General features: G+C 40.0%; 1 protein-coding gene across 5 annotated transcripts in view; it reads left to right on the forward strand.

Annotated features, from left to right (window-relative positions):
• The window catches only part of ARHGAP28 (Rho GTPase activating protein 28), a 152,598-nt gene that overhangs the window by 93,372 nt on the left and 44,456 nt on the right, over positions 1–14,770 (forward strand). For 4 of the 5 annotated variants that reach the window (XM_061169947.1, XM_061169945.1, XM_061169944.1 and 1 more), the window contains 3 exons: positions 2,099–2,191; positions 7,271–7,363; positions 13,020–13,109. In XM_061169947.1, coding sequence (XP_061025930.1) covers positions 2,099–2,191; positions 7,271–7,363; positions 13,020–13,109 — 276 coding nt within the window. The remainder of the gene's footprint in view (positions 1–2,098; positions 2,192–7,270; positions 7,364–13,019; positions 13,110–14,770) is intronic. The other variant, XM_061169946.1, reaches the window with a different exon arrangement.

Genomic DNA, 14,770 nt, shown 5'->3' on the forward strand with positions numbered 1-14,770 from the left:
AATTAAACCTTAAATTCCAAGGTTCTCTTTTTTTCCTTGAATTATCTCTTTCCTTCAGGGTCATCTGTTTATTTTTGGCATCATTACGTTGCTATTGTTCAATTGACTTTAATCTTTGGATATTGATTTATATTCATTGATGGAGAACTAGATTGACTGATTGATTAGTATAGATAGTGGTCATATATTTCTTATGCAGTTATGTAGACCCGTTTTCTCCCAAAAACTCTCCCCCAGAACAGGAGTCTGGGCCTGTGTGAGTGGTGAAGTGTGTCAATGTCAACTGTCACACTTCACTTTAAGAAACAAATATGGTATCAATGCCAAAGTAACGAGAGTCCTGCAGAATCATAATTTGTTTCCTTTTCAGGCAAACCCAACTTTCCTTTTTATACTCCTGTCTATATCCTTTTAGAAGGCCCCAATAAAGTGCAATTCAACATTCTTTCCACCCGGGACCACCGCACCCATACTAGGACAGCCACTACCACTCCCAAGGCAGGTGGTCACTCTGTCACCAAGGGGACACTTGGGTTTTATCCTGGAATTGCATTTAGCTGCTGCCTGCTGTTCTTCTAAACAGCTGTTGCCTTCTGAATTGGGCGATGCCTTCCTGCTGTTTTTATTTTCATTCTGGATATATGCTTTTTCTGGATCAGCATTTACCTTCCACACCTTTTTCTCTTATACCTTTTTTCAGGCCGAAGTTTTTCTCTACCCTTATCAAACCGTTCTTGCTTGCTGTTTATCTTCCAGGAGCATCCAACAATTTCTGTTCTGCTAATGGAAATGTTTAGTGGTTTCTAGATCTACTCTTTGAGAAAGGTATCTCTTTGACATTTTTAGTGATTTGCAGGGAGAGGAGAATGTGGTATGTGCATTGTGATATCTTGATCCAATTTTCCTATGTTGATTTTTCAGTAGTATTTGTTCCTTTCAAAAAATGTGGTTTTTTCCTTATTATAAAAGTTATACATCGTCTTTAATGGAAATTTAGAAAATATGGACAAGCGAGGTAAAAAATGAGTATTTCTATGGGCCCAAATAAAATTTTATGATTTAATTAAATATCCAATGAATATAATTTTCAGTGAAATTCTAACCATAAAAGAATAGAATATTTAACCCTTGTTTTGGTAGAGCTCTTATACACTTAATCACAGATATTAAATCACCTTTTGGATACATAATACAAGGTCTACAATCCATTTCATCATGAGCAGAAGTTCAGTGCTCCAACAGATTTTTTCGAATATTCAGAAGATGTGAATCAATTACCTTCAGTAACACATTTAATTGAGCAAAATAGTCAATCTAATATATTTCCAATTTCATAATTGATAAACAGTTAAAGGTGGGACTAACTCATAATTAACTATAAATATAGGCATACAGTCCTTAAAAAAAAATGTTATATCACACATATACATTTGACTGCATGGCACAGGAAACCCAAGAAATCATGAGTTATACAAATATGAATTTGTTTTTTCTCTCTTTCAGAGGAAACTGATCTTTGCTTTAGCGTAGATCCAGCTTCCTTCCATCTTTCTATTTTGTCTTTCACATGTGGCCTTCATTCTTTTGCTTGCCAAGGGGGCTGGGCCACTCCTGCCACCATGCCCATGTTCCTGGCAGTTCCTGGAACTTGTACCAACTGACTCTATCTCTCTGACTTCAGTTTCCCAGAAATCTTACTTGGTAGAATTCCAGCTACCTCTCATTGCCTAGAAGTGTTATACAATCATCCTTAGCTGCAAGGGAGCCTGGGAAATTGATATTTTTTCATTGTACACAAAAGTTCCTGAAAAAAAAAATCAGGATCCTGTTAAGGAAGACAGGTGACTGGGTTTGGGGCAGGCGGTTGACAGTATCTTCCACACGTACCAGTGTCTGTCACCGGGCCTGGTGTGTGGTGAGCTCCCAGGACTGGCTGCTAAGTGGCCAAATGCAGTGATCAGTGCATAGGCAGTCATATCTGTGGGTGTCTCAACAAGTTTGTATGAATGTGCCCATCGTATGCGTAACACGTGATTAAATGCAGTTACCTTTGGGAGAACATGCCTGAATAAAAATGCACTTTCATTTTTCTCAATAGCCAGATGATTTTTGTTGTATCCCAGCTCCTCTTTTGGATGTGAACCCAGATGAAGAAGGGATGCCGGCAGTTCCCTGCAGAAATGGTCAACTGGTAAGACAGAGCAAGGGGGTCCAGAGAAGTCGTTACTTCAAGGCAGCCTGGAAAGTTTAAAAAAAAAAAAAAGCCTACTTACCTTGTAACAATGAAGAAAAAAGGGGACTCAGACTCAGGAATGAATAATTAAATAGTTAAATCCGCAAATACTATGGGGCCTACTTGTACCTACAATAACAAAAACAATCACAGCTGCAGCTGCAGCCACAGCCAGAAGTCAGTACATGTGGGAGGTCATCAGCTAAACTATTGTTCTCTTTGCTGAGTGCATAGTGGAAAATTTTATGCTACCTTCTATAAATCTTTCAAAATTAATTTAATTGTCACCGTACGAAATATTTTGACATTTAAGTTACTTTCTAAATGTAAATATATTGTGGGATGCAGCACTATAGCATCTTGAACGTGTAACAATAAGTGGAAAAAGTGCACAGTCTTGCACAGGAGGTAAACACGTTTTATTTAGAGCCCACCTCACCCAGTTTAGTACAAAGTTTCAAACAGTGATGATCTGAGTTCCAAACTGTCAGTGAAGCTATTTCAGTGAAAGAGATGAATCTCATGCTGTGATCTGTACCTCCTGGCATGAGGCCTGGGTCCTCTTACTGAAGTGGTGACCCTTCACCCTGAGAAGGACATGGGTTCCTGACATCTTCCTCCACCTGGACTCATGGCAGCAGAAAATTTACAGTAAGAGACCTTCCTCTATCATGCTTCTGTGTGTTTCCTTCTCTTTAGCTCTTTATTTCTTTCCCAGCAGAGGAAGAGGGATTCTTTGTTGTTCTAAGAGTAACCCCTGTACCATTCTTGATCTGATGAAGATGATGATGATGATGTTTAGATTCTCTACAGTTTACTTTCATCTTGCATATATTTTATGTGGGGCACTCTGTCCACATCTTCCAATTGTCTCGACACAGGCTAGCCCCTGGTCCCTTCCAAAATTCTGCTCAAGGGTTTGGATGTGGCCAATTTGTGTTCTGGCTGCTCTTCTGTTGCCTGAGGGTAGGTCAAGGTCTGGAGGTGGAGGGTGGTCAGCTGGGGATGTGAGCAATCCTGTTTTCAGATTTTTGTCTCTCATTTTTTTCTAATTTCATTGCATTTCTCATAAGAGTGTGAACTCTGTCTAGTCAGAGGTCTTTACATTTTCTGTTGAGTTGGAAGATTTTTCCCTCGGTTCGGGGAGTCTTCTATACCATCCTTCCGGCCAGGACACTCGGTCCAGACATTTGTTCCTCTCTGCCCGCCCGCTCCCCTTCACAGCAGCCACTACCTCTTCCCTCAGCTAGAGGAGGGGCAAGTCAGATAGACACGGGGTGTTTTCAAAGAATGATTTCTATGAGCTTTTCACCCCACCTGCCTCTATCTACTGTTTTGATTGTCTCCTCTTCACCCTGGGGTTATAGGGATGGCTCAGCACATGACCCCTGACGCTGGAAAGGTGAGACAACAGCAATTTATTACATGTTCTCACAGCCCAGGAAGGGAGGACACCGCACACCATACAGAGCCACATGTGGGATGCACTTGGGAACAGAGTGAACAACCAGGCTTTGTAGTATAAAGAGGGGGAGTGCCCCCCTGGTTCTCACAGAGGATGGATTGGCTTGTTTGAATAATTCCATGGGTGGACAGAGAACTGAAACCCACTACTCAGGGATAAGCAAGAACTGTGTCTGGCCCCCTGGGTAAGGACTGTTGTCTTACTAGGGGACCTTATCTGAGGGAGCAAAGTGGGAGGGGAACTTGGGCTTAGACCACTTATGGCCCTCCCGCTTTTACTGGATGTCAAGGCAACGTGTAAGAGTGAGTCTTATTTTAGATCTTGTTGCCTCATTGACACTCCACATCCAGCCACGGACTCTCATGATGAGTCTATGCTTATTTTGTTTCTTTTCTCTTTTATCACTATCCCTTTTATTTCAATTCTTTGACGGTCTTGTCATCTTTTAAAGGTTAAAGGCAAGTGTGGTGACGAACACATGAAGAAATCTCCCACTGAGGTGGACAAGAACGATTAAGTTTTATTCCTGCCACACCCCTGAACTACTCACCAGTTTATAGAATGAGAAAGCAGTACTGCTCTGTATCCCTGGAGGAGGATGAGAGCTAGCCCGCCAGAATGACCACAGAGAATAGTAGAAATACTAATTTCCATAATCACATATATTACAAACTATTACATCTTCTTAGCAGATTGCATCTTCTATCCTTTGAGCAAATCCAGCAAGAAATATCTCTGGCTACTAAATTTTAATAACTAGAAAGCTTAAATCCTAAACTGGTTAGTATCAGTGTGCTAGGCTGTTGATCATTTCCTTTCAGAAATTTGTAAATATTAATCTATTTGCGTTTCATATAGTGTTAATGTTGAGAAGTCTGATGCCTCTCTAAATCATTCCTTTATTTGCATCCTGCTCTCATTTTTATACTTCTGGAAGCTTTTAGGTTTATCTTTGTTGTTAGAGACCTGAACTGCCATCAGGATATGAAATCTTTTTTTTTTTTTTTTATCATGATCCAGCACTCAGCTTTTTGTTTCTGAAACATGTTTCCTTTCAGTTCTGAACATTCTTTTCCCATTATTTCTTTTACTTCATTATCTCCATTTTCTCTCTTCTTCTTTTCATTTCTTACATTAAACTCACACAGCTCTTAAATTGTCTCTTATATTTCCCATGTCTTTTTTTCCCATTTGTTCTGTATGCTAGCAGATTTTGTCTGCATCATTTTGTGGAAACCTAATTCTAATTTTTGTCATGAGTGATTATAATTGGGTCCCTGTTGATTTTTAAATTCAGCGATCATACTGTTAATTCATAAGAATTCCTCCTTTTTTCACTGATTTACCCTTTATTGTTATAGTTAGTCCTGATTTATGATTGCAATAGTCTCTCAGATCTTTCTGAAATTATTAAATCATTATAAGCCTTTTTCTCTTCCCTCAATTATCTCTTTCTCCTAGAATGTATATCACTATACTTTTTTTTCAAAATGTTGATTTTCTCCACAGCTGACTCTTTTTATAATGTTGATTTTTCTCCAGTGGCTGATGATCCTTAGTGATGGTCTGGATTGACTAGTTAATGACTTTTAGGATATGTCATTGCTGTATGATTTCTCTGCCATTATATAGATATTTTCCCAAAGGGCTCTTTGTTGAATAAGAGGGCTGACTTTGGGTCCTGTGTAAGCAGTAAGGTATGTGAGCAGTCTGTGAATGGACGTTATTTTAACAGCACACATGGGTGAGTCCGTGCATGTGTGCATGCGTAGACACACGTACATGCACACGTACACACACAGATACATGCATGCACATACCTTCAATGCCAAAGGGAGAGTGGCAGATGACATCATTCCGAGAAAAAACTCATGTTCTTTTATGCTCCCATCCATGTCTTTCATGAAGGTCCAGAGTGACCTGATATTGAGGTCTGCTTTGGTCCCAACCCTGGGCATCTTCCCAAGGCAGGTAGTTCACTTCATTCAGAGTGCTTTCCTTGGGTCCATACGTGGCTGCTGTCTGCTGTTCAGTGTAAAGGGAACTGTTCGGAGTTCTGTCGGGCCCTTCCATTAAGGAAACACTTTACAGTAAATTATCCTAGCCGTTGCCCTGGGGCCCCTTCTTGTCCTGTGTGGTTTCCACTCTAAGCTTGGTTGTCTGTTTGCTTTTTTGTGGATTTGCCCTTTCTTTGTCTTATGCTATTCTTAGGCTGAGAATTTCTCTACAATTATGAAATAAATTACTTACTTTTTATTTTCCAGGAATTTCTAACAATTTTTAATCTGTTATTAGAACACTTTGTTGGTTTTCAGTGCCCTTGGAACTATACTTTAAAAATACGCCCTTTCTCTAATTCTGAGTGATTGGGAGTGGTACACTCTCTGACCTCCATCCTGACCTAAGTTTTCTTGTACTGCCTTTTTAGCATTGTTTCCCCTTCCAAAGAGATGTGTGTTCTTCATAGCAATATAATACATACACACTGGGGGAAAGTTAGAAAGTATGGAAAAGCTAGATGAAAAATGTTTCTAAGGTCTCATGTAAAAGTTTATTTCATTAATATCCAGTATGCTTAATTTTGCAAAAAGTTGCTTTAATCATGGAGTAGAATATTTGCATCTTATTTTGGGAAATGCCATTATATCACAAATGCTGCTAAAAATCTTAGAGCGTATGCACAAGGCCTACAGTGCAGCACATCACAATTAGAATAGTCTCAAATCCATTTGCTGCATAGTGAAAATCAGAGCTTTTCCAATACTCAGTGATGGGAATGAAATATTTGGTTCAGTCATATGTGTTTGTGAGATAATCAGTCTAATGTTTTTCCAGTTTCATAATGAAAAAAAACCCCTGAATACTCTTGCTTTTGATTTGTAAATCACTCCAAAATACAGTCATAAAGTCTGATTTTTAAGTAGCATAGTTTAATCAGTAAGCTTCCTGACTTAGATAATTAGAGGTTTATTTTCCTTACAAAATAAGAAGTCTGCGGCTGGTTTGACTAATATCCCTCTCATGGACCTACCAAATTTTTATCTTTCCATTCTGTTCCACTCAGCATACAGGCTAGTATTTAATGCTTACAGGATGTCTGGCATCACAGGTACCAGGCCCATGTTCTGGGAGAAGCATCAGCCAGCTGATGCCATGCACTTCAACAAGAAAACATTAGCCTACCTGGATGCTCTACCAAGTAGGGTTTCACTGGAATCTCTTTGGATGGAACCATCACATGATCACACTTAGTCCTTTTAGATAGACACACAGCATCTTGGAGCAAGATCATGATATTCATATGTTAAAGAAGAAAAGAAAAATGGGTTTTGGCAGGCAGGTAGCAGTGTCTGCTTTTGAGACTCATTTCTATTGCAGTGCATGACATTTATGAGGCTCAGTATCCTTTTGGAGGAATTGGTGAATGCTACCAATTGCACTGTAGTCATTAACTCCGTGTATGTCCACATGGCTGTGCATTTAAACAGATTCTAGTGTAATGTACAATTGAATAAACAATCACGTTGGGAAAGATATGCCTGGATAAAAATGACTTTCATTTCTTTCATTAGCCAGGCGATACCTGTGACAACCATCCTAGTCAGTTGGACGGCACCCAGGAGGAAAAAGAGCTGCCGGGAGTTATCAAAACAAGTGGTTCCTTGGTAAGTGTTAGCAGGAGAATTGGGGGTAGGGATGAAAAAAGAAGCCGTTCCTTCAAGACAATCATGCAAAACTTCAAAACAATGCAACATAATTCAGGTGGCTGGACAACTACAGCTGTCAACATGCCTATCTACCTTTATTCGATTTGTAGGAAGCCATTCAGCAGTAAATGAACCCGAGTTTAATAGTTAAAGCCACAAACAACTACATGCTCTATTAAAACAGATACAAACCCAGAAGACCAACGATGGTAGGCATTTCTTTATGACAGATTTAGTTCCTTTCCATTTTTCTTTTATTTTGAAAAATTCTCATAAGAGTGTTGGTTCCATTGAGTCACAGCTCCACCAGCTATGGACGTCAGGTCACAGGACAGCAGTAGGTGTCCTCAGGTTGTCCACTGTTTCCCTGGTGCAGGGCGAACGCCAGGCATCTGAGTTCTGACCACACTCTTCACCCTAGGTGTCTAGTGCCCCTCCCCTTCCCCATCCCCCTGCTTTTCCCCAGAGCCACTTCCTCTCTCCACTTACCCAGAGGAGGACAAAGTCAGGCAAACATTGGGAGAAAGATCCAGCTTCTGTCAGTTTACAAACGGGAAAGATTGCTTTATTTATGGTTTAGCCAGAGCCTGTTCTCACGTCTGTTTTTACTTGCACTTCTATCCTAAGCTATCTTTTCTCTCCCTTGGTGGAGCTTATGTACTCTACTTTTCCTTTAATTTTTCCATTCTCATATTCCCTCCCCTCACTTCCTCCCAGGTAGAAAAAAGCAAAATGGTGAATCCAATAGGTTCCCTCCTCCCTACTGAGATGGTGTTGGGGAGAGACTGAGTTTCAAGGGCTCTGCTCATATTGACCCCAGATGTGGTTACTCACACCTTCAGTTGTTTTCCCTCATGATTTGGAGGTGATAGTAGTTGTCTATTTCAAAAGTGTCTCCATTTGATTAGGAGGAAGGCAGATTTTGGAAAAGAATTTACATTATTCCTGGAATATTTCTCTCTGACCACCACTCGTGTGAATGTTGCTGGGATTCTTTTTTCTTTATTTCATTATGTTTTGTTGACTCTACTAGGTTTTAGGAGAGAAAGGCTTGGTCATTGACTTAACTCTCCCATTTTATTCCAGAATATAATCCCTATTGTTTACAGAAATAATACATAACTTTTTTTTAAAATTTATTTATTTAATTTATTTATTTTTGGCTTTGTTGGGTCTTTGTTACTGCGCGCAGGCTTTCTCTAGTTGTGACGAGTGGGAGCTACTCTTCATTGCGGTACGCAGGTTTCTCATTTCGGTGGCTTCTCTTGTTGCAGAGCACAGGCTCTAGGCACGCAGGCTTCAGTAGTTGTGGCTCATGGGCTCAGTAGTTGTGGCTCGCAGGCTCAGTAGTTGTGGCTCGTGGGCTCTAGAGCGCAGGCTTAGTAGTTGTGGTGCACGGGCTTAGTTGCTCCCCGGCATGTGGGATCTTCCCAGACCAGGGCTCGAACCCGTGTCCTCTGCATTGGCAGGTGGATTCCTAACCACTGCGCCACCAGGGAAGCCCCAACTCTTTCTTTTTATATTAAAATTATCCCCAATTTGTTCTCTGCTGGTATTTCCAAGCTTTAGTTCCCTCGCCTTTTTTTTAAAAAATAATATTTATTTATTTATTTATTTGGCTGTGCCGGGTCTTACTTGTGGCATGTGGGATCTTCGTTGTGGCATGCAGGATCTTTTAGTTGCAGCATGCGAACTCTTAGTTGCGGCATGCATGTGGGATCTAGTTCCCTGAACAGGGATTGAACCCGGTCCCCCTGCATTGGGAGTGCAGAGTCTTAGCCACTGGGCCACCAGGGAAGTCCTAGTTCCTTCGACTTAATCACACAAATCCTCTACTTCTGAAAACAAATCAACATTCTGTTTCAAGAACATACTTGGAGCTTTCCAGTGATAAAATTTTGTTTGGTCTTTTCTCATCTTTTAAAATGGGCAAAAGATTTGAATAGACACCTCTCCAAGAAAGAGATTTGGATGGCGAATCATCTCATGAAAAGTGCTCAGTATCATCAGTGATGATGGAAATGCACATAAAGCCACGATGAGATATCTCTACATACCCTGTAGAATGGCTGAAATTAAAAAAGCTGACCGTATGGACTGGTGCTAAGGATGCAGAGCAACTGGAACTCTCATACATTGCTGGTAGGAATGTAAAATGGTCCATCCACTTTGGAAAATAATTTGGTAGTTTCTTAAAATATTAAGCACATACCTTCCATATAGACCCAGCCATTCTACTCATAGATAATATATATTCATACGGAGACTTATCCACAAATGTTTATAGCTTAATAGCCCCAAACTGGAAAGAACCCAGTTTTACCTGCAGCTAAATATATGAACAAATTGTGATATATCCATACAGTAGAATATTTCTCAGCAATAAAAAGCAATGAACATTTGATATACACAGCATGGATGGATCTTAAAATAATTATGCCATGTGAAAGAAGCCAGACAAAAAAGATTCAATTTATATGAAATTACAGAAAATGTAAACTAACCTATAGTGAGGGAAAGAAGATCAGTGATTGCCTAGGGGTTGGTGAGGAGGAGAGGGAAGGAGGGATGACAAAGGGGCATGAGGACATTTGGAGAGTGCTGGTTTTGTTCATTGTCTTGACTGTGGTGATGGTTTCATAGGTCTATATATTTGTCAGAACTCATCAAATTGTATACTTTATAATCTATCTCAAGAAACCTTTACAAAAGAGTCCATATAGTATTTTATGATTTCTTTAATATCGAACACATTTATTTTGCAATAAGCTACTTACAATAAAGGAATTGTCTATTATAATATAGATGATTGTCTATTGTTTATATATTATACATGGTTGAATCTTGACTCTAAATCACAAATGCCACTAAATCTGGGCATTTACAAAAGATTTACAGAAGATTTACAACCTGTACAGAAGGCTTACAACCCAGTCTACAGTCCTTACAAACTACTCTACAAATCACTTGTATAGATAAAAGAAACATTTTCCTATGTGTAGTCAACATAAATGAATTAGTCATTAGAGGTGTTAGTTAATTCAAAGGCAAAGTAGTCCATCTAGTTTATTTCCAATGTCTTAAGTGAAAATCAAATAGCTACATTTGCTATTGATTTATAATTCGCTGCAAAATACAATCATACCTTCTGTTAAAAATGATCAATTGCATCTATGTTTGCTTTGTAGTATAGAAAATCTAAGGAACCTTGGTTTAAACAAGTAGGAGTTTGTTTTAATCACAAAGTGAGCAACTAATGGTGGATAAACCAAGGCTAGTACAACTGCAGTGCAATGCAGTGCCAACCTTAGCACGAAACTTCTAACTTTCTCCTTTCACGCCACCACCATAGCATGTGGATTTAATCCTTGAACTTACAAGATGGTTAGCAAATTCTGGATCCCGTTAGGAACATGTGCCAACTGACTGTTCGTTGTTAACAGAAAACCTTAGCTCTCCTGGAGAACCCGCACAGTGGCATTTCCCATATTGCTCATTGACCTACTCTTGCACTCTTACATGACAATCTGGGTTTCTTTTCTCTTCTTACTTTGGTTGTCTGAATCTTATTCCTTTATAAATAAGCTTTTTGTGTTTGCCCTCTCTGCAACTTTTTTGAATTTTGAATTTATAGCTGGAATTCTGAACTTTCACAAGAATCAGCCCCTTATTTCATTCATCTTGCATAGAGGGGGCAGGTGGGTTAGTGCAGTAAACACTCCCCAAATGCAAAACTGATGAAGGGAATGAAGAATTCTTCATCCAGGCAAAGCCGATTTCATTTTCCGCCGCCCCTCCATTTCTTTTGTTGTGGTCTGCCAAGTTCCTTCTCTTTTAGACCCCCTCCTCCTTCAGTATCCATGGGGGATTGGTTCCAGGACCCCCCAGGATACCAAAATCCATGTGTGCTCAAGTCCCTTATATAAAATGGTGTGGTATGTGCATATAACCTACACACACCCTCCTGAATACTTTAAATCATCTCTAGATTACTTATAATACCTAACACAATGTAAATGCTATATAAATAGTTACTGGCATATGCAAAATTCAAGTTTTGTTTTTTTGGAAATTTCTGGAATTTTTTTTCAAATATTATCCATCCTGGTTGGATGAATCTGCAAACGTAGAACCCCTGGAGACAGAGGGTCAACTGTACTCAAACTAGGAGCCCACCCACCCCAAGGCAGTTAGTTCATTTTGTTTAGACAGAATTGGGGGGGGGGGGCGGTTCTAGGGTTATAGTTAGGGGCTGTATGCATATTTAAAGAGGGATGGTCTACTTGACCTCTATCAATATTTTGTAAACAGCTCTTAACTATTTGCCTGTGGCCCTTTCCTACTCTTTGTACATTCTGTTATTATTCTCTTCTCTCTCTAAAAATTTTCTTTTATGCTGTTTTCAAGTAGAGGTTTTTATTTTACCAAATCAATTCTATTAGCTTTTCTTCTAGAAATTTCTATCAGCTACGGAATTCTTTGCTGGTTTCCATTGCTGTTAACAATCTGTTTCTTTAAAATATATATCTACATATTTTCTGCCATTTTTAGTGATTTGGGGTGAGGGGAGTTAGGTGATTGTCAGCTTGCCATCTTGACTTAAATTTCTTGTGCTAGATCTTGTGTTCTATTTGTTCCTTTAAAGAAAAAAGAGTCCTATGTTTATTTTATAAAGTAACACATACTGTCTATAGAAAATTTAGAAAATATGGTCAAGAAAGATGAATTACAGTTTTTTAAAAAACAAAATATCGTATGTTTTTATAAGTATCAAATATATTCGATTTTGCCATAAGGTTCCTTCAGTAAAGAAAAGAATATTCATTTCTTAAATTTCAGTAATGCCATTGTACACTAAAGCAAAAATCTACTTCAAGCTTTATAAATGAAAAAACAATCTGGTACTATTGCTATTGAATTCTAATCACTGTGAAAGATAGTCCTAGGGTCTGTTTAAAAAAAATAAGATTAGACAAGTTAAGTTTGTGTTTGGCTGCATGTAATAGAAAAGTCAGAGTTGCTTTGCTCCACGTGGAGATGCTTAAGAGGGGGTGGTCCAAGTGTGACAGGGCAGCCACGTGATGCCCCTTAGCACAGACCCAGCCATCTCTGCCATCCATCATCCTCATTGGAGCAAGATGCCTGGCAACTCCAGGCTGTCACCTAGAGTGTTGTTATGAGCATGTAGCAGCTGACCCTACTCTTTTTGGTCAGGAAAGCCTTAACTTTTTTGGAGGCACTCTTCGTAATATTACACTTACACCTCATTGACCATACTTGTCACATGATCACTTTTAGCTGCAAAGAAGCCTGGAAATCAAGTTCTCTGGTTTAACACCTCACTCCCTGGAACAAAACCAAGATATTGTTAAGGAAAATGGAATTTGTGGCAGACAAGAGCAGTGTCTGCCACAGGGCCAGGGTCTGTCAGAGGGCCAGGCATTTAGGTGGTTTGCAGTGATGAGCCCTGAAGGGCTGGTGCAATTGCCCATGCCCTGGCAGTCATAACTCTGTGCATTGCCACACATATCTAAATACATACGCATAGTGGAATACACAAACATGTTAGAAAGTATTTGCCTGAATAAGATGGTGCTTTCATTTCTCCATTTAGCCAGATGATGCTTCTTTCAACATTACTACCCTGTCAGATGGGTCCCAAGATGAAGAAGGGAGTTTTGCAGTTCCCAGGAGTGGCTCCATGGTAAGTCATCACATGCCCAGATGATTGCATGTTGGGGCAAAATTGCAAATTCAAGGCAAGAAGAAGCAATTTCTTTCAAACAGATGAGAAAAGCTTGAACTAACACTGTGAGGAAACCACAGCTGCCAATAGACCCATCAACCTTATAACAATTAGGAAGAAAGAGACTCAAAACTGAGGAATGAATAGATCAGTTTGAAAGAGGACTCCATAAATTAATACTGATGCAGTGTTCTTTAGGAGCATCAAACATGGAGCGATTTGTTAACTTTTGTCCCCTTGTCTGAGTTCATACAGATGATCTGTCCTGACTCTGCCATCTTAACTCAGAAGTCCTTTTACCTGCAGGATAAATTAAAATTTCCTCCTCCTGATATTGAAGGCTCTCCACTGTTGCCTGTGTGTCCAGCGTTGGATCTCAGGACTCATCCAAACAAACCCACCACTTACGACAGATTAACTCACGTGGCCTTGAGTAGTAGAACTTCTACTTTTCTTTGTCTCAAACTCTCGTCATTCCTCCCCCCACCCCACCTCCACTGGGAACCCCACTTGGTGTTTCTGTGCAGGAGCCCTGGCAGGGTGGGGCATAATGGACCAGAAGAAGTGAGAGACCCTGTTAGATAAAGTAGTGGTTCTCCAATGGCAAGTTGATGGAAGGCAAAAGAGCACGACAAGATGGGCAGATGGAGGGGGCACATTCAGCGTCCTCCTGGGCAGTACTTTCTCATCTGTTGTCGAGGTTGATACACCAGGTAGTTCATATGCACAACGCACTCCCAGGGCACCCCCATTGTTCAGGGAGATAATGCTATTAGCCCCATGTGAATGAGTTTTTCTGTTGTGTTTTTAGATTTTTGGTTATGAGGTTGTTTTGTTTTGTTTCATAGTGGTCATTTAAGAAGCATAAAATAATGTGAGTGATTTTTGTCAGTAGCACTCACTACAGGTTATAGCACTGATAGGCTAAGGCTTACCCACAGTTTCTGACCTACTGGCTTTAAATTCAGCTGTTACTTTCCCATTTAAGACCACGCATTGGAATGCAAATAAGTGAGAATATCTCTATTTTAGAGATAATCTCCAGTTCACCCCACTTAGTGATGAAAACAAAGTAAGTCATTTACAAACTGGTAACTCCTAGAAATGAGGAGTTTCCTACAGTAGACCTTACATGGTTGTGCTGTCCCCCCCGTGACCGGGGATTCCTGTTCTAAGTAAGGCCTTGCCCAGGATCCTTCATTTTCAGTCTCAGCTGGAGGTACCCATGTGCCCAAGACTCAGGCCTAAGTCTTAGCCTCACCTCTACCTGTCTTCTCTGACACCTGTTGATTTTATCTTGTACATAGTTCTAGAATACGTCTACTCTCCTCTTTTCTTACAACTACTTCCTTAGTACAGAAACTCATCATCTTTCTGTGTTACTGAAGCAGCCGCCTAAGTGATCTCCCGGACTTTAGCTTATACCCTCCATCTCATCCTCGCCGTGGCTGCAAGTCATGGGTCTAAAATGCAAGTCTTGCTCCATGCCTGCAGCGGTTCTCCCCACTTTCTAGTTAGTGTTAGTGTTAGTTAGTTAGAAAGCTCCTGTCTCTGACCCCTCGTCTGTCCCCTAGCTGACTTCACCTGTTCTATAAGCCAACAAGAAAGTACTGTGTGTA

Source organism: Eubalaena glacialis, chromosome 15 (assembly GCF_028564815.1).
Source record: "Eubalaena glacialis isolate mEubGla1 chromosome 15, mEubGla1.1.hap2.+ XY, whole genome shotgun sequence".
NCBI classification, from domain to species: Eukaryota; Metazoa; Chordata; class Mammalia; order Artiodactyla; family Balaenidae; genus Eubalaena; species Eubalaena glacialis.